The sequence below is a fragment of the Corylus avellana genome, chromosome ca8 (genome assembly GCF_901000735.1).
Source record: "Corylus avellana chromosome ca8, CavTom2PMs-1.0".
In the NCBI taxonomy this organism is placed as follows: Eukaryota; Viridiplantae; Streptophyta; class Magnoliopsida; order Fagales; family Betulaceae; genus Corylus; species Corylus avellana.
The window spans coordinates 4,614,813-4,637,234 of NC_081548.1; the positions used below are offsets into that span (position 1 = coordinate 4,614,813).

A 22,422-nucleotide genomic window follows, 5' to 3' on the forward strand; every position below is an offset into this window, starting at 1 on the left:
TTATTTTTTTTTAAAGATTGAATTTTTTAAATTAAATTAATAAAAAAATAATATTTTAATTAGATAAAACGGTGAATTTTGAGTAGACTAACAGAAGTTAACAAAAATTGACAGTAGAGAGTTTTCTAGTAGTTTTGAGTTACTCAGGGATTAAATTTTCAAAAAAAAATACCCAGGAGTTTTTAAAAAAAGCGCGTTTACCTAAGGATTTTAGATATAATTTCCCTTTAAAAAATTGCGTTTTTAAAAAGTGTGTTTTTGAAATTGTTACTTTTTAAAATCGCATAGACGTTTGGTAAAACATGTCAATAAATACTTTTTTTTATCAATTGAGTGTTTGAATAACATTAACATATAATTGCGGTTTTATGGCCAAATAAGTAGATATTGGGCCAAATGTTGTTTTAAGGGAAATCATGATTTTGATTTAAATTTGCACTTTTTCAAATAAACACCCTCTAGTCAGCTTATAAAAATCGCGGATTTTTTTACGATTTTAAAATTTACATTTTTAAAATCGCAATCCCAAACACTCTAAAAGTGTGATTTGGTTTAAAAACGCAGATTATTTTTTTAAAAACGCACTCCCAAACGGACCCTTACTCATAGGGTAGCAGTTTTGGTTCTCTTAACATTATTATAATATAAAAATGATATCTCTTTCCTCTATCATTTATTAAAAATAATATTTAAATAGTTTCTCTTTCGTCTCCCTTTTTCCTTATCTTTAATTTGAACAATATTTAAATAGTATAGGAAATTGATAAGGGAAGCTATTATTTGAATATCAAAAAAAAAAAAAAAAGTTTAAGTCCCTACATTTAAGGAAAATCTAAAGGAAGCTGTTGCTTGTGGCTTTTACCTCTAAACTACCAAGTATTTTTTAATGTCTTTCCTAAACTTTAAAAATTTGCAACGCGAGACCTTTCAATTACCTCTCATTGTCTTTTTACGCTTTTAGCCATTTTCAGTTATCCTTACCGTCCCTAATCTTCGATCACTTTTGCAAGCATACCTTAAACTTGAAAAAGTATCAATTTAGTGTATTCATCTTCTTTTTATTTTTTTTTATTTTATATTTTTAATTTCAACCCTCCGTTAGGATTTTCGGTTAAACCATAACTGAGAGGAGTCAAAATTTCCAAAATATCAAAACTTCTTTTTAGTAAAAAGAAAAAAAGAAAAAAAAAGAAAAAAGAAAAAAAGAAAAAACAAGTTGTAAAGATTTAAGTGTCGGTCAGTATTTAATGGAATTTGCCAAAATACCCATGCATATATATTAATTTAGAGGAAGTAAGTGATTTTTTTTTTTTTTTTCTTCCTTATTTGCCTAAATTCCTTACTTGGGTAATGATCATATATACATGCAGCCACGGCGTGTTTCGGAAGCAATGCCGACCAATTCCCATCGAGCAACCTGTTTGGAGCAGCCGGCGAGGGGATATGGGACAACGGCGCCGCCTGTGGGAGACAGTATTTGGTCCGGTGCATAAGCGCGCGTGTTCCTGGAACTTGCATTCCAGGGCAGACCATTCAAATAAGGATCGTTGATCGTGCATTTTCTTCAGTTTCTAGGCCTTCCAGGGCTGATACTACCATTGTTCTTTCTACAACTGCTTTTGGGACAATAGCCAAGTCTTCTGCTCCATTCGTTAACATTGAATTCCAACTGTGAGTCTCTTTCTTTAATTTGTCTTTCTTCTTTTCCTATTTTATTATTATTATTTCTTGGGAAACTTTACTTACCCCACAAACTTACGTGCCTTTTGCAGATACTCTTATTATTCAAAATCTCTCACTTTGGTGTATCCAATTTTTGTTTTCTTTCACTTTCTCCTTCCGTTAAGATTTGTGAAATTTCTAAAATACCTTCGATTTTTATAAGAAATAATTTTTTATTAAAAAAACAAAAAAGAAAAGAAAAAGACCCATCATGGGTCACAAAGACTCACCCATTTGTGACCCTCTTCGACGGTCACTTTTATTTTTTTTTAATATAATCATTATAATAATAATAATTTTATTTATAAATAAGGGTAAATTTGAAATTTTTAAAAATTGTAGGTGTATAAAGGTATTTTAATCATTTTACCGTTTGATTTGGCTCCAATATCTAACAGTAGAGGGTATTTGGAACAAAACGAAAGTTAAATACACCAAATTAAGTGATTTTGAACAATAGAGAGTGTCTGCAAAAAACGCATAACGACATAAGTTTGTAGGGGTAAGTGAAGTTTTCCCTATTTTTTTTAATAAACATTTTTGAGTGTTAAGTTTCCACTCTTTCATTGTCTCTATATATGTTGATGACAATGTCTGAAAATGCAATAAGAAAATTAAGACAGTGAAAGCGATGATCACATGAGCATAAGCATTTGTATTAATTGCATGAGATAATTGGTGCTTAAAATCCAGTTTAGAACTTTAGATATTTAAATAAAATGATTTAAATTTAATGTTAATTTTAAAAATCATATCACATTTGAACGAATACATAGAAGACAAGAGTCCTCTTTCTAGCATATAATGATAGAAAATAACTTTTATAAGGTCTTGGCATAAACCAAGTCATTTGTGCCCTCCAATAATAAGTTGACATATCAGCCTAGAACAACAAAGGAGTACTTTATTATGAAGACACGATCAAACCTCTTTTATCACTTATGGACAAAAAACCCTCATCATTTACCTATTAGCTCTCACCTCTCTCTAAAGAAAAACCTCATTGCCGCAATCCACGTCGAACGTCAACCCAGCAAGAAGCTAGAACACCCATTACACCTCAATCTACCCCACCAAGAAGCCAAATATAAGGCAAACAAGAACAATCAAACCAAAACAGTCTGATCAATACCCTAGTGCAAATCGCAATATTTACATAATTCCTTCAAAAAAATCCTTTACCTTTAATACAAAAGGAGAGAGGAGAGAGGAGAGCAGATTTGCTCTACCCACAATGCATTTTCCAGAAATCTTTGCAAACTGGGTACTTCCAACCTCTAGTTTTCATGAGTTCTTTGATCTATCTCCTCTCTTTCACTAAAACAATTTTTTTTTTTCTCCGTCCTCCAAACCCATAACTACTTTAGTTACAAGGGTTTATTTTTCACCTCTGTAACTATTTGAGAACATTGGGTCCATTTTCATCTGGTCTTTTATTATTATTATTATTTTAAATAATCTTAACTATTTTCATTGATGTTTGGTGTTTTGTCTTGGATATTGATTCAAATAAAAATGAGGGAGAGAGAGACGGATAGTTGTGGCAAGAAGGTGAGAGATAATACGTAAAAGAGGAGGGTTTTTTTGTTCATAAGTGATAAAAGAGGTCCAATATGGTGTTTTCACAATAAGGTCATATGTTGTTCCAAGCTAATGTGTCAACTTATTATTGGAGGACACAAATGACTTGGTTTGTGCCAAGACCTTATAGAAGTTATTCTCATAATGATATTAGTTGATTGGTGATAAGCTTATACATATATATCGTCGTAGAAAATTTATGTTTTCAAATAGCAGGAAATAGGGATGCTTTTTTTTTTTTTTTGAGAACACATAATTTTAAAGACTAAATTACAATTTTTCCAAACGCTTAATTACGTTTTTAAAATATCACGCTTTCAAATCACACCTTTCAAAATCGCAAGTCCAAACGGACCCTAGGTCACATTACATAAAAGTATTTGAACAGTTTATAATTTCCTTATTGTAGTATAATTTTCTCAATAAAGATGAATGAAAGTATATATATGAGAATCCTATATGATGATGATACTTCTAAAGGGAATGGAGACTGATATCTTTGTTCGAATGTGCAGGGTTTGAAGAGGACATGCAATATTGATTTATCAAGTGATGGGGCTCAGCCTTATTTTGAGGGGATAGTCAATTTGTTTAATTACTTGATAAGGTCGATATTTTTCTGCATGATTAGTAATTATGTTTAGTTGCGCGCAGTGTAATTGGCTCTGTCCATCTTTCTAATTATTGAATTCAAATAATAAACATATATATTTTTGAGTAATTTATCATTCCTCTAGCAACAGTTGTTGTTGAACTAATTTGAGTTAATCCAAACATGCACATACATCACAATTGAAATTAGAGGTATATATGCGGATGCGGTTAATTGTAATATTTGAATTCGCATTTGCAAAATGCGGATATCATTTTTAGATATTGGCATCATGTTTTTAAGGGAAATTACAATTTACTCTCCGAAGTTGTGCACATTTTTTTTATTATACATTTGATGTTTAAAAATTGACAATATATCCCACAAAGTTTTTATTTATTTATTTATTTTTATTTTTATTTTTAACGGTTTGAAATTAACATGATTTTTTCAGATACAGAAAAATCTAAGATGCCCCTTCATGTTTTTCTAAAAAAAAAAAAAGTTGGCCACTTGTGGATGGCTCAGTCACCCCCAACTCACCGAAATGAGGGTGGTGAGCCACCCCATGACCTAATGGGGTATGGTTCTTCGAGTTTCATCCTAATCATTCAAATCACAAAAATATTTACAGCCACCAAAGTTCTGGATTGAAGTGGATGAGGTTTGTTTGGTGATCATTGTAGTAAAAGGCCAAAAGTACCTGGAACTATTGTGGTAGGAGGTGAACGGGTCATTTTCAGAGGTTACAAATTGAGTCTCCATAATTACAAAGGTTTTATAAGTAAGATTAAATATAAAATACAATATTTAGTAGTTATTTTTAGAGAAATGATCAAAATCATTTTCATCTTATTTTTCACCAATTTTCGTGTAGTGAATAGATGAATCTGTCATTAAATTTATATGGGGCTCACATGAGTTTACAAATTCAATGACTGATCCATTGAATCTGCAAAAAGAGATGATTGAAAGAATAATGTGTAACATGCTTATGATACCATTTTTAATAATTTGGATTGCTACTACTATAATTGTAGTTTCCTGATATCTCTCATAATGGGCCTCGCGGGCCTATTCATTCTGTCGGCCCAATTTCTAACCCAAATCATGAATTTGATGTCAATTCGTGAACTGGATTATTGCTCATTTATACTGCAAAATACCCCTAATAGAATACCTTTTTCTTTTCTTTTTTTTCTTTTTTCTTTTTTTTTGTTTGTAGACTTTTTGGATTATACTCATATATTCCTTCATTGGATAGGCATGAGACATGCCGTTGCCCTACTTTTTATTGTTTAATAAGTATTTGGTGTAATGGATGTATAGATATATTACCCATTGCCTCTGATCTCCATATGGTTATGAGCAAAGTTTAACAAATATGTTTCCTTCTATATATAATGCATCAAATAAAACCAAAAAACCTTTCCTTGTAATTATTTATCTTCTCTACCTTGCTACTGTGAAGCACCTTCATGTTTATTTTGCAGGCTGTATATTCCTTCACCCAGAGCTGTTTTTCAGGTATGTGTTAATTAAGATCCTATATAAATTTCAAAATAGTTGGAAATAGCTTCTTTCATCTATATATATATATATATGTGGAATAGCGAGTAAAATCATGGGCTTAATCTGTGTTTAAGTTCTCATAATTAGAAGTTGAAAGTTTTTTTTTTGGAGGGAGTGATATATAGCATTCTATCGCATCCAGAGCCTGAGGATCAAATTTGGATGATATGCTATAATTAACTTTTTTTTAAGGGAAGAATCTTGTTTTTAGTCTTCTTTCTTTTGTATTAGTTGGAGTCTATATTCATATGCTATTTTAATTAACACTTAAACACTCGTTGGAAAAAAAAAAAAAAAAAACACAGAAAAATAAATATTATTATGAAAAGAAGATAGTATTGATTGAAACCTACATATTTGGTGATCATTTAATAGTCTTCTAGAAGCCTTATCTTAATTACGTGGTTTTTTTTTTTTTTTTTTTTTAAAAAAAGATGAATATTGGACCAGGTCTTATATGTAGTAAGTCTATAATTTTTTTTGTATATGATGTTACAACATATTACGTACTATAATTGCCTATTATTTCATATATGATAATTACAATACAATACTTATCCATCAAGTAATTTTCAGATTGATTAAAATATGAGGAAAACCGAAAATCAATCAAGATGAAATGACTTTATTTTTATTTTTTTCATGTGTAAACAACTTCAACTTAATAAATGTAAGAGCAATTAATCATGGCCACACACGTGAGTGCATCACCGTCCATGTGGTCAACGGCGGTTCTCTGTACTCCTTGTGGGGGCTGGCCGACGGCGGATGAATGCTTAAGAGTTGGGACAATAAAAAGGGCATGGAAAGTCGGCTGCCGATTTGGGAGTTTGTAGATTGTTTTTATCTATGTTCCATCAAGTCGTCTGGTTGTGTTAATGTTCTTTGATGGATTTGACTAATATGTATGTGGAGGCCATTTCTTAATTGGCTGCACCCGGGAGACAGGGTATCATCACTCACCAGAGCATAGTTCTCAGTGATAAGGCGAATAACGCTAGAAGTCATGCATTCTTGTATCACTCTAAAAATGATATAACTTTTAAAATCATCATTGAGCTTGTAATTAATTATTATTGAATTTTGATCAAATTGTGATTTTAAAAGGTACATCATTCATGGAGCGACACAAGAATGACTTCTAAAATTACTCATTACAAGGCTCCTCACTTTTCTCTTGGGTGCAAGTATAACAGTGTCAGTATGGAGGGAGGGAGGGAGGACTGGTATAAGCCACATGGCCTCCCCCCAATTCCTAAGAACAAAAAAATTTTAAGGTAAAAAAATTATAAGATAATTTTCACTTTTTCGGCCAATCGACCCTAGTAGTAAAATTTATTGACTCCTAACCCTTACTTATAATCGATTCTAACTCCATCTCTAAGTATCGGCGATTTAGTTAGTATTAGATTGAGTTAATGGTGGGTGACATGACCACCATTTCGAGGTGGTTGAACCACCACAAGAGGTGGTTCGTCACCCACTCCTTTTTTAGCTTAAGAAAAAAAAAAACAAAAAAGCAGAATCAATTCAATAAAAGGGGCTCTGCATTCACATGTATTTTCAGAAGGAGACACTCAAAGTCTTTGGAAACAATTAATACATGTATAGAAATCGACAACTCGATCGGTCAACTGAAACCTAATAAAATTAATATCATATTTATTTTCACACGATTTTTTTGTCAATTAGCACCTTGTCGTCGGCTGGTGACATGCGTCATCAACTGCTATATATATATATATACCTTTTTGTTTCTAAGAGAACCCCCTCTCAGCATTTTCCTCAAAATTAAAATTCCCTGATCACTTTCTTTGCAGGAATCATGTCTAACTCTCACAGGCTATTTCTATTCCTCCTAGTACAGATCTTGCATGTCTCCTATGCTGACGTTGGCACAGCTTCCCACTACAGACCCCCATATTTACGTAAGTGCCACTAACTATGAAATGTGCCTCCAAAAATAACTTCCATAACTGTAATTCAAAAACTTTGAAACTTAATTACCCTCATTCTAATTTTTATCCTTTTTTTTCTTGGGTTATATATGATCATATATACATGATGCAGCCACTGCTTGTTACGGAAGCGATGCGGCGCAGTTCCCGTCGAGCAACCTATTCGGAGCGGCTGGGGAGGGGATATGGGACAACGGTGCCGCCTGCGGGAGACAGTATATGGTCCGGTGCATAAGCGCGGCTGTCCCTGGAACTTGCATAGTAGGCCAGACCATTCAAATAAGGATCGTTGATCGTGCACTTGATTCGGTGTCTAGGCCTTCCAGGGATGGTACTTCCATGGTTCTTTCCACGACTGCTTTTGGGACCATTGCCAACCCTTCGGCTGCATCTATTAACATAGAATTCCAACTGTGAGTCTCTTCTTTTTTTCTTTTTCTTTTTCTTTTTCTTTTTTTTTTCTTTTTTTTTGGTGGGTTATTGTGATATCAGTTGATTGATGGTAAACTTCTCCATGCTTAATTAAATCAAATTACGGAATAGTATTTTGTCCAGTGAGATGGAAACATGCAGTTGCATTATTTCTTTACATGCTAGTGTAATTTTTCAGAAGAAGATGAATGAACATATATGAGAAACATATGATATATTATCATGATGATATACTTCAAAAGGGAGGGAAGTGGGGGTTTGTTGTTCTTCGTTAATGTTAAAAGTATATAAAACTATAAAGAGAGAAAGCATGAAATAAAGTCACAAATAAATTAATTAAGGTGATTCGGCTTGTAGTTTACCTCTACCCATTAAAGCCTTTTTGGCTACATTTTTTTTTTTTTTAATCACTTGAGAGAAATTGTACAATAAAATGACCTATTTATAGTTGAATGAAGTCAGAAATACAATAATTACAAAATCAATATATAACATATGAGAATTATAAGAATAATTAAAAAGTGAAAGCTACATATATAATCAATATGTACATTATAAGAGTGAATAATACATTAATTTAATTCAAAACAACTATTGTACGTTGTTTTTGGATGTCTCAATATTTAGACTGAGATTTTTTGTTTGGATATGCAGGGTTTGAAGGGGATATACTTTATTGATTTGTCAAGTGATGGAGCTCATGAACATCATTTTTCTTCTAGAATTTTGATAGGAAAGTCAACGTGTTTGGTTGATTAGGCCTATATTTTAGTCCATGATTTATATATATATATATATATATATATATATATATATATATGAAGTTGAATTGTATGATCGGTTCTCTTTATTCTTCTAGAGAATCGAACTTATATATCGTGCAAATTGAAACAATACTTTTCCTCTCTGCAATGTTATCAAAAAAAAAAAAAACAAAAAGAAAAAAAAAGAAAGTCCTGATCGCTCTCTGCAATGTTATCAAAAAAAAAAAAAAACAAAAAGAAAAAAAAAGAAAGTCCTGATCGCTCAAGGCTCAAGTTGCCATACAAGTTTCTGGAAGGAGGATCCCCTTAATCAGGGTGCTCAATTTTATTGAAATTCGGATACCTACCAAGGAGTTGTAGAAGTGCAAAGAGATATATGTTATTTTTATAGATTGAGTTGTTCTTCCAACTTAACTCAAATCACAACTCAAATAGTATGACTGTGAGATTGAGAGATTCATTATTATTTATAGTAACAAGTTTTACATAACAACCATCTAGGGCGGTGGTTGAATGACTCAGTAAAATCTTTAAACTGGTTAGGTACGTAGCTACAATTGGAGCCCCTGAAGCTAAAAAAACTCTCAATTTAATATATAATATTTAATGAAAAATTTTAATGCAAGGACGATTGCGAAAGTAATGAAAATTTAGGAGAGTTTAGTAAAGTTTAGTAAAGTTTCCTCTTATTTTTTTTAATATATACTAATTTAATTTCCTTGTTTCCTACGTGTGTATTTGGCAGGGCTTATATAGGATTTGTTTGGCAATACTTCTTAAAATGTGTTTTTTACTTCTTCTTTTTGAGGTGCGATATAAAAGTAAAAATAGTTTCAAGTATTTTATAATTGTTTTAATGTTTCAAGTTATTTGTTAATATTTTAACTTTTTCTCTAAAAAAAACCTAAAAAACGGTGCCACATGCTCTATAATCCTTTTGCGCATATCTCCTCGACGAGTAATTTTAGAAGTCGCATCTTGTGAATGTCCTTCTAAAAATGAGGTGTCTTTTAAAATCATCATTTGATCAAAATTCAATAATGATCAATCACAAGTCCAGTAATGGTTTTAAGAACCATATCATTCTTAGAGGGACAAAAGAGAGACACACTCTTCCTTGACGTCTACGAAGGACTCGTCTATAAACATCCTATTACGTGCATATTGGATTATTGCTGGAAAAATGAAAGACAAAATAAACAGATCCAGAGAAGGCATGATTGAAGCCGCTGATTGTGATAATACAAACAAAACAAAGACTATAAGTTCACTTACACTCTAAAAAGAACCCTCAGCATTTTCCTCAAAAATTCCCTCCCTTTCTTTGCGGGAATGGCTAACTCTCACTGGCTGTTTCTATTGCTCCTAGTACAGATCTATCATGTCTCCCATGCTGATGTTGGCACAGCTGCTCACTACAGGCCCCCATATTTACGTAAGTGCCACTGCATAAAATGTGGCTCCAAAAATAACTTCCATAACTGTAATTTGAAAACTTTGAAAGATATTGTTTTCCTTTGCTTGGGTTATGATCATATATTCTGATATACAGCTACTGCATGTTACGGAAGCGATGCGGCACAGTTTCCGTCGAGCAACCTGTTCGGGGCAGCCGGGGAGGGGATATGGGACAATGGCGCCGCCTGCGGGAGACAGTATTTGGTGCGGTGCATAAGCGCGCGTGTGCCTAGAACATGCATTCCCGGGCAGACCATTCAAATAAGGATTGTTGATCGTGCGCTTGATTCGGTGTCTAGGCCTTCCAGGCATGGTACTTCCATTGTTCTTTCTACAACTGCATTTGGGACAATCGCCCACGCTTCGGCTGCGTCCATTAACATAGAATTCCAACTGTGAGTCTCTTTGTCTTTCTTCTCTGTTTTTTTTTTTTTATTGGCTTTCGGCCCTTGTTGGGGATTTTCTTTTGAGCATTATTGTTTCTTTTCTACACTTCCATTGTCTCTATGTAAGACTGCATGTGTTCCTGCAGACGTCATTGTTTGAAAATGCTATTATGCGATGCTGAGAGCACTAAACTCTAGTAGAGTAGGCTTAAGCATATTGTGATACAAACATAAGGCGGTAGAATTTACCCTTAAAAATCAGCTTGCAATGGAAAAATATATATACACGTACATATTAAGATTGCACTTAAACATCGTGCAACACTTAGGATCGTAATATACAACCACACTCTATAGCCAATGTCTTTGGCGGTCTACTCTATCGACACTGACCAGATATTACCATTTCTCTTTTGATGGCTTTGGCCACTCAATGAGTACTTAACACGATGCACACACATAGTACAAAGACATTTTAATCGGTCTATAAGTAACCCCCTTCGTAACTTGAGTACTACAAAGTGATCACAACCCCATTTGATATCATACTTGACGAGTTGTGTTTGATCCCATAGTAGCCGTCTTTGATATCGAATTATACAAATCTTGAATAGAAGTCAACCTTTAAAACCAGCTTGCAATTATAAGGAAAGAATGTTCAGGAGCTTAATTAAATACACATGATTAAAATTTTACTTATGAAACAATTGGGATTGGTAATAAGGTTCTCCATGCTTAATTAAGTCAAAATAGCAATAACATTTTTGTCCAATGAGACTGAAACATGCAGTTGTAATTTCCTTATGCTAGTATAATTTTCAGAAGAGAGATGAATAAACATATATGAGAAACATATGATATGACGATATTTCAAAAGGGTGCGTGGGAATGGGGTTAATTTCTTGTTCTTTTTGACACTCAGAGATTTTGTTTGCATATGCAGGGTTTGAAGGGGTTATACTTTATTGATTTATCAAGTGATGGAGCTGAACATCAGTTTTCCACTTCTATAATATTTTTGACGGAAAAGTCAATGTGTTTGGTTGATTAGGCCTATATTTTTCTCCATAGTTAGTAATAATATGTATAAGTCGAATTGAATGATCGGTTGATCTGTTTATTCTTCTAGAGAATTGAACTTTATATCATGCTAGCTAATTGAAACAATGCGTTTACCTCTCTATAGAATTTTATCTACATCCATTTTTACCTTCCATACCAAACTCTTAATGAAAAATAAAATAAAATAAAAGTCAACATCTTTTAAGGCTCTAAGTTGCAGTACGTAAGTCTCCACCACCACCAACCCCCCTCAGCCACCCCCCACCCCGCGCGCGCGCGGGGCCCCCTTTTTTCTAAGCAAGAAGGGAAAGGCTTTACATGATTAAAACAAACAAAAAGGGGAAGGCACCCCAACAACAGAGCTCAAATGATAACTGCAATACAATTACAATAATAAGGTCTAGATCCAGTCCAAACGAACTAAACAGTAAGCAATGGTGATCCCCCCCCATCCCCCTTTTTTCTAAGCAAGAAAGAAGGAAAAGGCTTTACATGATTAAAACAAACAAAAAGGGGAAGGCACCCCAACAACAGAGCTCAAATGATAATTGCAGTACAATTACAATAATAAAGTCTAGATCCAGTCCAAAAGAATTAAACAGCAAGCAATGGTTATTACCCCCCCTCCTCCCCTTTTTTCTAAGCAAGAAGGGAAAGGCTTTACATGATTAAAACAAACAAAAAGGGGAAGGCACCCCAACAACAAAGCTCAAATGATAACTGCAGTACAATTACAATAATAAAGTCTAGATTCAGTCCAAAAGAACTAAACAGCAAGCAATGGTGATTACAAATGAAACCAAAAGGACCAAGTGATTTAAAGTCCAATATTCGCCCCTTGAGGATTTATTGAATTCAGATACTCAAAAAAAAAAAAAAAAAGAGAGTTGCGAGACCCCCTTATCCCAAGTGTTTGAAAGTGCAGATCTAGAGTTTACCTACCCAAAACATTAAGTGGTCTTACAACTGGGTAAGGATTTATGACAATTGCCTAATTACCATAATATATATTACTAATAATTTGAATAAATAATGTGAGATATTCCTATCCAAAACAAGTGATCTTACAATTCGATAAGGATCCACAATAATTATCTGCCTGAATTATGTACCAACAATTTGGGCAAGTAATGCAAGATATCTCATATAGACCCATCTGATATGAATAGGTGGCTACACCTTCAAAATTTATTTGGACATGTGAGTGCCATATGAAGTCTCTCACATTAAATGGTTACTGCTTTTCTTTTCTTTTTTTCTTTTTTTTGGGATACAATTCAAACACTAATTACACAAGGAGGCCAGGACTTAGACAGTAGGAATCACAAGCTCTCATTCAAGCTTGGTTGAGTTATAGCTTGACCCAAACTCATTAGAATATCAACGGGACCCAATGTGGTTGTACATTAATCAAACATTAGAATTTTTATTGCGGGAGTCAAACTCATGCATTTATGTTTACCAAACAACTTAACAATTATCTTAAGGCCACTTAACCACCGCCCATAATTGGATCAAGTGTACATATTGGATTATTTGCAGGAGACTGAGGATAAAATAAACAGATATCCAAGGAATTAAGGCATATGATTGAAGCCACAGATTGTGATAATACAAACAAAAATCAAGAGTAGAACATGCACCAACACACTAACAGCGATGTGCATCGCAATTCAACACCATGAACATGGAGCCATGTTACTCAGATGGGTTTGCCTTCAAACCAGTCCCAACATTTGCGGCTGTGATGATGATAATTAGGGTTTCCTGTTTGGAATTTTTTGTATTTGTCTATTTTTGGTGGGCTCGATGCAACTTTTTTTCTTTGTTCCTTTGTGCATCCATGGATTGATACATCTTTTATCTCTTCGAGTTTTATCTTTTCTAACGGAACGGGGTAATGAAAAGAAATCGAATCCTTAATCGAGAGTTTTTAAATTTAATGAGAGTAATGTCAAAACGAGTAAAAGTTCAAGGGAGGAGATCCACTAAAAGAAGAGTAATGCTACTTTTATCGCAGAATTATCTTACCATACTGATTGGCTGAAGTGGCAGTGCCAACTAGCACTTGAATTTTTTTATTAACAAGAGTTGATTCAAAGATTGATTAACATGATAACATTATTGTGAAATAAAAGTATGGTTTGTTAATGAGAATCTAGTTCAAGTGGTCCAATTTGTTGAGTTGAAATCTTAAAACAATGGCCTTTTCACTTCCTCTGGGGTTAGTTGGACTGGAGCATCAGCAAATGGGTTAATGTGTGGCAAACATAGCCCAAGTTGAAGTTATAGGCCTTTCTGATTCTCTCTTTTGGGCATTACAAAAATAACAATCATACTAATTAATTAATATATTGGGCGAATGGGCCCATTGGACTAAGCCCAAACTCAAAGCTATTATTATATTTTTTTCTATTTTTCTACTCGTCTAGCCCTAATCTTCATCGTCTCTCTCAATCTCTACGAAATCTAGCAGAGAAGCTCGATCTCTCTTTGGTGATTCATTCTTTGCTTTGAGAGCGGAAAAGATGTCAGGGAAAGGCGCAAAGGGGTTGATAATGGGCAAAACCCCTGCCCTAAACAAGGACAAGAAGAAGCCCACCACGCGCTCCTCTCGAGCTGGTCTTCAGGTCCTTCCTCTCGCTCTCTCTATCTATTTTTTTTTTCCCAATTCCTTATGCTTTATGATTGGTTTTGGATCTCTGGGTTTCTCTGTTCCAATATTGGATTTTTTTTTTTCAGAACTTATGTAATAATGTATGCTCTGTGCATGCGAATTATTTTTTTTGTGTAATTTTATCGATTTTGGAAGGTTTTTTTTTTTTTTAATGGGGTTTAATCGCCGGTTTCTGGGTTTATAGATTTCTTCTTCTTTCGTACGATTTTTTTTTTTTTTTTTTTTTTTGTGAAAAAACTAAAATTTATTTGGCTGCCGAGAATATGTAACCGAATTAAATTCAATCACTAGGTCATAGATTTTACACTATTTAGGGCATGAGAGGCCCCCACTGAACTGTTATAAAGTTTAAGTGGAAAGTGAGCTTGGAATGATGCATTAGAAACTATGAGTGTGAATGTCAGTTATTTCTTGTCATTGGTCTGAGTGAGTTTATGGCTACATACTTTAGATGTCCTTTTCTAGGGGATGATGGCTCATAAATTTAGTGAATGTGCACTTGATGTTTCATAATCGTCACCTCAAAATGACAAGAAATTAGGCAAGGGGTACTTTTCTTCTGTTCTCTAATCATGTGTCTTAATGTAAGATTTATGAGGACAGCCATGTGTTCCTGATTATCTACATTGGATGCTAAGAATAGCAGGAACCAGCATATTCTTCCCTTAATTAGGTGGTGGGATGCTATACATGTGCAACAATCGTGCTCTTTCTGGTCTTGAAACATGCTAGCTGTGTTAAGGGTTCCTTAGTTTTGCACTGAGATGTAACACATAGGCTACTTTTCTATGGGGTTAATTTTTTCCATATAGCCTTTAAGCAATAGAAGTAGCATGCATTGGAGTTGTTACACTAAGTTGTAGTTATTCCCTTTATGGTGAGATTAGGATTGTCAAGCCAAGCCCCATTCCTCAGGCTGTAATTGGTTCAAAGGACTTGGCATTTTTTATTATGTTATGCAGTTCAAACATTAGTTTACCCTTAGATCATGAAATGAAACAATGAATCTGGTGGAGCTTGTGGAGTTTGTGAGCCTTCCAAGAAAGATGATTAAATGTGTTTTTCAACAAAGTATTGTATAGGTGTCAGAGATTATTACGATAGTGTTTATCAGCTCTTCTTTATATGCAACTGATTAGGGGTTTGTGAACACATTAAATAGTTTACAGGAACTGACCGGTGCCGTCTTTATTTATTATGTTGTCACCATGATTAGTATCTGCCTAGAACCTGCACGCAATGTTGTATATTGTCCATTAAATATAAATTTGTGTTGTTATTTTCCTAGAGACGAGACATTTTATGCTGGTTGAATGCTTATTATTTAGAGAACTTTAATGCTGAGCTTACTTGAGTCATTAGAGTAACTTTGCAACAAGGACCAGAATTATGTAGCATGAAGGTTAATGTTACTAATTCTCCTTTTCTCAACTTTCTGGCCTATGCTTTTTTTGTTTTTCCTTTTTTCTATATGCTTGTATTTGGAGTTTAAAACCAGTTTCTAGGTTCTTTTTATTCGTCAGGAATTTCTTCGTACAAATGGGACCTATGATGATATTTCTCAAATTAAAATTTTTATGTGGAACCAGAATTTAGTGCTATCCCTTGATGATGAATGTTGTCTTTAATGCCTCTTGGTTTTCATGGTCCTTACAACCCATAGATCCTTTGGCCCTAAAACACCAATTTGACGGATGTCTAAATTAGCTGAAGCAAAAGGCTTGTTATTGGTCATGAATGTAAGATGTCAATTTGGATCCTACCCCTTGATATAGGACCAACTTCAGTAATTGTGCCCCATACCGATTAGGATTGGCCTGACTGGACCATATGAAACTTAAGGCCCACTGACAGTTTTACTGGGCTTTCAGTTCTGGGGTTGGAATGAAAATCAAGTTTCGACTTTCATTGGGTCAGTAGTCAGTTTTAGGAGTGTTGGGTTTCCAAACCCGAACAACCTGAGTGTATATATACAATTGGGTTGATGCGGAATGGAGCAACAAGAGTTAATTGGGTCCTTTTAATTTTATTTAGGTCTTAATTGCGTTATTAGTTTATGCTTTATTTAATTTTTATGAGTTAAATTATTATTGTAATTCAATAAAAGAACATCGTCATTGTCCTAGGCTATGTTAGATAAGTCAATAAAATTATATTATGTAAGTTAATAAATGGGTGGTGCTCTGAGGTTAGAGTTAGGGTTTAGTCTTTAGTCTATTTAAACAAAATTTTCTATTGTATTTGCAGCTTATGATGAATTGAAAAATTGGATTGTCTGTCGTAATCTATCTCCTCCCTCTTTTCACGTTTCTTCATCTATTTGGTGTTATTTCTTATCCTATTTTGGCTAGTTTCTTCTTTTCTTCAGCTTATTTTCTCACTGTTTCTCCTCTCTTTTCACTCTCTTCTCCCCTCTTCTGTGCTTCTTTTTTTTGTCAACTTATTTATTCTCTCTTCTCCTTGGCTTATTTTTCTCTATTTCTCTCTTTTTTCACTCTCTTTTCAATATCATGTTTGTCCTGCATCAACTTTGGTATCAGAGCCTAGACCGATTGTTTTCCATAAAATCTTCCAATACACCACCATGCTATACCATCACATCAAACACCATGACAACCATCACTCAAACACAGCCACTGACTACCATAACAAACATCCCTACTGCCTCCCACAGTACACCTGTGAATGTGAAACCGAACCACTTCCATACAAACCAAACCTATCGGGTCTGAGACTGAAAATAATAATAGAGGTCCTTTTGTTGTGTGGTTAAAATAAAATTGACGCTTGGTTCACTAGAGACTTGGGGGTGACTACACATAATAATATTTATTTATTTATTTATTTAAAAAAAAAAAAAAGGAATTTAAGGGATTAATCCTTAAGTCAATATGCCAAAACAAATCACAACTCAAATGTCTTTCTTTTTTCTTTTTTCTTTTTTTTTTTTTTCTTTTTTTATTCATAAATTCTTTGAAAAGGTGAAATAGATCCTTCTGGTAGTTCTCCGTCCAAAATTGTGCCTTCTGTTAGTGCAACATTAGCATCTTTGCCAAACCACATTAAAATAATGATTTTTTTAATAAATTAATAATCTTATTAAAAAATCAAATCTTAAAAAAAAAAAATTTAAATGGAGGGATGACCTGCCAAGCCATCCCCCAACACCCATGGGGTGGCTCACAGGCCACCCCCATGGGGGATTGGGGGTGGTAGCCTCACCGCTGGCCTCCCCTTCATTTTTTTTTTTCTTTTTTAATTTTGGTTTTTGTTTCTAAAGATTTGATTTTTTAATTAAATTATTATTTTAATGTGGTGTGGCAAAAATGTTGACGTGGCACTATTAGATGGAAAACCAACAAAAGAATTTATTGCACCTTTTCAATGAACTTTGGCTATTAATATTGGAAAAATAAAATAAAATGGAAGTGTTTTCTCTAAAATTGACTAGGGATTTATCTCTAAAATTTTCCAAAAAAAAAAAATCTGAGCGTGTTTTTTCAAGTTTCCAAAAGTCCAAAACTTGAGGTTGAGTTTTCTTCAACCAAAGGAGAATGATGTGGAATGTAGCAGCAAGAGTTAATTGGGTTCTTTAATTTTATTTAGGTTTTAATTGGGTGATTACTATATGTTTTATTTAATTTTTTATGAGTCAGTTATTATTGTAATTCAATATAAGGACATTGTCGATATCCTAGGTTATGTTAGGTAAGTCAATAAAATTATATTAAGTTAATAAATGGGTGTTGCCCTAGGGTTGGGGTTTATTCTTTAGTCTATTTAATTTTCTATTGTATTTGCAACGTATGATGAATTGAAAAATTGGATTAACAGTTGTAATTTATCTCCTCCCACTTTTTACGTTTCTTCCTCTCTTCGGTGCTATTTCTTCTCCTCTTTGGCTAGTCTCTTCTCTTCTTCAGCTTATTTTCTCTTTGCTTTTCTTCTCTTTTCACTCTCTTCCCCTCTTCGGTGCTTGTTCTCTCTTCATCAACTTATTTCCCTCTCTTTATCAACTTATGTATTTTCTCTTCTCTTTAGCTTATTTTTCTCTCCGTTTCTCCTCTTTATTTTCGCTCTCTTTTCAATATCGTGTTTGTCATACATCAATTGATGCAGGACAAACCAGATATTGAAATAATAGTGAGAAGAGAGGAGCCCAAGAAGAGAAGAGAAAATAAGCTGAAGAAGAAAAGAAATAAGCCAAAGAGGAAAAGAAGGACCGAAGAGAGAAGGAAACGTGAAAAGAGGGAGGAGATGGATCCAAATTTTCAATTCATCATAAGCTGCAAATACAATAGAGAATTATGTTTGAATAGACTAAACCCTAGAGCAACACCCATTTATTAACTTACCTAATATAATTTTATTGACTTACCTAACATCATTTAGAACAGTGGCAATATCCTTCTATTTAATAACAATAATAATTAACTCATAAAAATTAAATAAAACTAATAACTCGATTAAAACCTAAATAAAGACCCAACTCTTGTTGTTGCATTTCGCCCTGGTTGAAGAATACTTGACCTTGAGTTCTGGAATTTTCTTGAAAATACATGCTCATAATTTTTTTTACGTTTTTTTTAGTCCCGGCCCACTCCCAAGTCTTGAGAAGAATCCAACAAAGATGCATAAGCAACCCAACCTCGGTCTGAAATGGAAGCGTCAATTTTTTTTTTTTTTTTTTGAACCACACAACAAACGGCCCTCTATTATTCTTTTTGGCCTCGCACCCAAAACCTCTCTCCCTTGAAAACTTCAGGCATAAAAGAAACACTAGAATTAGATGATGCAGCACAGGTGAGGCTCAGGCAGAGCTTGTGGGTTGTTGCTGCGGAGTGGTTGGCTAACACCGGAGAAGACCGGCAAGGCAAAGCGGTGGGATGTGAAGCGCGGCCTGGTCGGCGCCTTTTGGGCAACAGGCTGACGAATGTGGTCAACAGGTGGTGGTGCAATTGTTTGGGACTAGCAGCGCACGGTGTCGGAAGGATTCTTGTGGGTTGGTGGCACGATTGTTCTTGTTTGATTTTCTTTGGGTTCCATTTGGGTGTTTTGACTTACTAGGATTTTTGGTAACGTGGTTGTTGGGGTTTGAGTATCACCAGTGGTTGGTTGGCCCTGATGGGTGAAGTGTGCCGTGTTGCTTCGAAAGTTGGGGTAAGTTTAGGCTCTGATGCCAAAGCTGATGCGGGAGAAACCCAATAGTGAAAAGAGAGGAGAATATAACCCAATAGTGAAAAAATATGTTTAAGTAGGCTATAGTCTAGACCCTAACCCTAGGGCAACGCCCATTTATTAACTTACCTAATAAAATTTTATTGACGTACCTTACATAATCTAGCACAACGACAATGTCCTTTTATTGATTTACAATAATAATGGACTTAAAAATTAAATAAAACATAAAACTAATAACTCAATCAAAACTTAAATAAAATGAAAGGACCTAATTAACTCTACTGCTGCATTTCACATCATCTTGGTTTGTCGCCACCATTGGTCTCAATCCGTCGCAGTCTCTTTCTCACCAATTATATTTTTGCATTCTCCATGGTGTCTTCGGTCTTCTTCACTTTCTTTCTTGTTCAGCCCAACTGACCAAGCCAACCAAGGTGTTGGCCTTGGGGTTGGCTCGGTTCTGTGAAAAAATCTGGGGTTCCAACCCCTTTGCTTCGGCAGTTGGGTTTGGCCATTTCCGACTAGATATGCTTGTCTTACGCACATAAATATTTTGTGAATTTGTAGGTATAAGATGATTATATAGCTAGACCAGGAATCGATAAAGGGGATTTTATTTGGTTTCATATTCTGCCTGGTCTGAAATGTAGAAGTCCTGAATGGCTTCATACCTGCCTAGATAGTTTGGAGGTTTTGCCTTTTTCCTAATAAAATCCCTGATTAAACCTGATGGATGTTATCCACAATTAATGCAATATCTTTGTATTATCTGTTTTTATGTAAATGTTATGTTTCTACATTAAGTTTGTTGAGTTGTACTCATTGTACTTGTAATTTCTCTATTGACTTGAGCTTGTACATGTGAACATGCAGTTCCCTGTTGGTCGAATTCACCGTCTCCTCAAGTCAAGGGTGATGGCCCATGGAAGAGTTGGTGCAACAGCTGCTGTGTACTCTGCTGCCATATTGGAATACCTGACTGCAGAAGTATTGGAGCTGGCCGGTAATGCAAGCAAAGATCTGAAGGTTAAGCGCATAACACCTCGGCATCTGCAGCTCGCCATTCGTGGTGATGAAGAACTAGACACGCTCATCAAAGGAACGATAGCCGGTGGTGGTGTGATTCCTCACATTCACAAGTCGCTCATCAACAAGTCTGCCAAGGATTGAGACTATATCCATATATTGGTAGGATGAGCTTTTGCTGTGTACATTTTGTGATATCGTGATAATTGATAATTTTTATTGGTTGATGTTGGGCCTTTTTCAGGGTTTCCGATTGTTGGCCCCCCTTCTGCAGTAATTACACTTTGTAGGTTTTGGGGACATTTCGCAATGCTTGTGTTATAATACTGCAGTCCGAATGAATATATCATTTTTTTTTAGGTATGTTACATTTTGTGATATGGTGATCTTTAGTTTTTGGGTTTTTAATTTTTATGATTAGATCCTTAGATTATTTTTTTTTTTCCCTGATTTCAAATAGCTCTCTCCGTCAATTTAATGTTTAATCAATTAATTAATATCAAAGAGGCATTGGGGAAAGGGGTAGGAACGAACATAGAAAAATTGAAAAACTAAGACGAATAACTAAAAAACTAATTTACAAATACTGCTGGAGATGCTCTTAGTTCTTAGAGATGTTTTCACCTTCAGAGAGAAAAAGTACATTAGGCCTTTCTTGACTAAGAGGAAAAATAACACTAAATATTTTATAATGCTGCAAATATCAAAGATTCATAATGCCGCAGAAAAGTAAAGTGGCATGTTTTATAATGTTTTTTAAAAAATGTTTTCTATTTTAGGTTTTGAAAAGGTGAAAATTGAGAAGTGTTTTTTATGGGGTCACATTTGAAAAAGTGTTTTTTTGTGAGACCACAGAAAAATTCATTTGATAAATTGGAAAGTGTTTTTGTATTAATGTTTTCAAAAAAACCATGCTATCAAGTCTCAAGGTGAGGGCAAGTGGTTTTCAGCCACTTTTCTTCGACTCAAACGACGTCTTTGGCCTTCTCAATATGCTTTGGCCTTCTTCTATGCTTGTTTCTTTGAGTTTGTGTTGGTGGATTTTGGTGCAACTTTTGTTTTATTGCTAAATTTGGTTGAATTGGCATTTATGAGTGAGGTTGGTTTTATGGTTTTTGATGTGGAATGATTTCAATTTATGCTTTTGACCCTAAAGATTGATTGTTTGTTCCTGTTTGAGAAAAATGGTGAATATTATGAGTTAATGGAGATTTTGCAATGTGAAATGTAGTTTTGCATTGGTATTTGTCCCTAATCTTTTGTCAAAACAAAAATACTCAAATTGGGACCCTTTCCGATTTCGAGCCAAACTCGACCAAGGCAAGGTCTTTGCGAGCACAATTCAAATGGGACTTCAAAACTAGGCTCGAGTTTGAGACGAGTTCAAACCTATATATGTCACATTTGAGTTGAATCCAAACCGGCAATACTCGGCTCGGCTTAACTACAACCCTATTTATACACATCAACGGTTTTAAGGAATTTTTTTTTGCAAAGAGTTGCGAACGAAGTAAAAAGAGGAAAACCCTTTTGGTTTTCAATAGGGGGTGGCATTGTGAACTTTTTGAGGGATAATGCAAAGGAAATGTGTCTTTGCTTGATGTTATTTACTCTTAAAGCAGTCCCTTCAGTTCCTAAAACTTCTAGTGAATTTTATACAAGTAATGTTCTTATTGAATCAGCAAGTTCCCATTACTACTTTTCAAAATCCTTTAAAAGGCTCCAAAAAAATTGGAGTCCAAGAACAAATTATTTTAAAGGTAAAGTCACAACAGAGGATTTTTTTTCATGTTGTGGCTGATGTGTCCAAATTTTAAGTTTTGGGTTGACATGTTAATGACATGGCATATCCAACACTACATGTGATTGATGTAACCTAATGAGGGGATAGTTTGGAAATGTGTCTTCTTTTTATTAGACATGATGTGGCCTAATGGTCACTTGTCACTAATTTCTGTTAAAAGGTTAACATAGGGGGGATAAATGGAGTTATTAATATCCGGGTAAATCT

At 34.4% G+C, this 22,422-nt stretch overlaps 4 protein-coding genes across 5 annotated transcripts in view; all 4 read left to right on the forward strand.

Moving 5' to 3' along the window:
• The window catches only part of LOC132190344 (EG45-like domain containing protein), a 30,234-nt gene extending 26,285 nt beyond the window's left edge, over positions 1 to 3,949 (forward strand). Inside the window, exons 2-3 of the mRNA XM_059605305.1 lie at positions 1,371 to 1,671; positions 3,819 to 3,949. Coding sequence (XP_059461288.1) covers positions 1,371 to 1,671; positions 3,819 to 3,825 — 308 coding nt within the window. The 3' untranslated portion in view covers positions 3,826 to 3,949. The remainder of the gene's footprint in view (positions 1 to 1,370; positions 1,672 to 3,818) is intronic.
• A 3,343-nt stretch (positions 3,950 to 7,292) lies between these two features.
• On the forward strand, positions 7,293 to 8,595 carry LOC132190732 (EG45-like domain containing protein). The gene is made up of 3 exons (XM_059605784.1): positions 7,293 to 7,395; positions 7,538 to 7,838; positions 8,512 to 8,595. The coding sequence occupies exons 1-3, from the start codon at positions 7,293 to 7,295 to the stop codon at positions 8,516 to 8,518; spliced, it is 411 nt and encodes a 136-aa protein (XP_059461767.1). The 3' UTR covers positions 8,519 to 8,595.
• Positions 8,596 to 9,935: 1,340 nt separating this feature from the next.
• LOC132190670 (EG45-like domain containing protein) lies at positions 9,936 to 11,582 on the forward strand. Its single transcript, XM_059605708.1, has 3 exons — positions 9,936 to 10,056; positions 10,174 to 10,474; positions 11,409 to 11,582. Exons 1-3 carry the CDS (start codon positions 9,954 to 9,956, stop codon positions 11,413 to 11,415), a joined length of 411 nt encoding a protein of 136 aa, XP_059461691.1. The 5' UTR covers positions 9,936 to 9,953; the 3' UTR covers positions 11,416 to 11,582.
• A 2,381-nt stretch (positions 11,583 to 13,963) lies between these two features.
• LOC132189111 (probable histone H2A variant 3) lies at positions 13,964 to 20,774 on the forward strand. 2 transcript variants are annotated; one of them, XM_059603643.1, is made up of 3 exons: positions 13,964 to 14,157; positions 20,259 to 20,573; positions 20,656 to 20,774. In XM_059603643.1, exons 1-2 carry the CDS (start codon positions 14,056 to 14,058, stop codon positions 20,553 to 20,555), a joined length of 399 nt encoding a protein of 132 aa, XP_059459626.1. In that variant the 5' UTR covers positions 13,964 to 14,055; the 3' UTR covers positions 20,556 to 20,573; positions 20,656 to 20,774. The 2 variants fall into 2 exon arrangements, with proteins under 2 accessions (XP_059459626.1, XP_059459625.1); XM_059603642.1 differs by having other exon boundaries at positions 20,259 to 20,774.
• Positions 20,775 to 22,422: the final 1,648 nt, after the last annotated feature.

Excerpts from the sequence above, each read along its gene's own strand:
- LOC132190732 (XM_059605784.1), top strand. The coding sequence starts at position 7,293 with ATGTCTAACTCTCACAGGCTATTTCTATTCCTCCTAGTACAGATCTTG. Across the intron at positions 7,396-7,537 it reads CTACAGACCCCCATATTTAC|CCACTGCTTGTTACGGAAGC; the intron begins GTAAGTGCCACT and ends TACATGATGCAG.
- LOC132190670 (XM_059605708.1), top strand. The coding sequence starts at position 9,954 with ATGGCTAACTCTCACTGGCTGTTTCTATTGCTCCTAGTACAGATCTAT. Across the intron at positions 10,057-10,173 it reads CTACAGGCCCCCATATTTAC|CTACTGCATGTTACGGAAGC; the intron begins GTAAGTGCCACT and ends TCTGATATACAG.
- LOC132189111 (XM_059603642.1), top strand. The coding sequence starts at position 14,056 with ATGTCAGGGAAAGGCGCAAAGGGGTTGATAATGGGCAAAACCCCTGCC. Across the intron at positions 14,158-20,258 it reads CCTCTCGAGCTGGTCTTCAG|TTCCCTGTTGGTCGAATTCA; the intron begins GTCCTTCCTCTC and ends GTGAACATGCAG.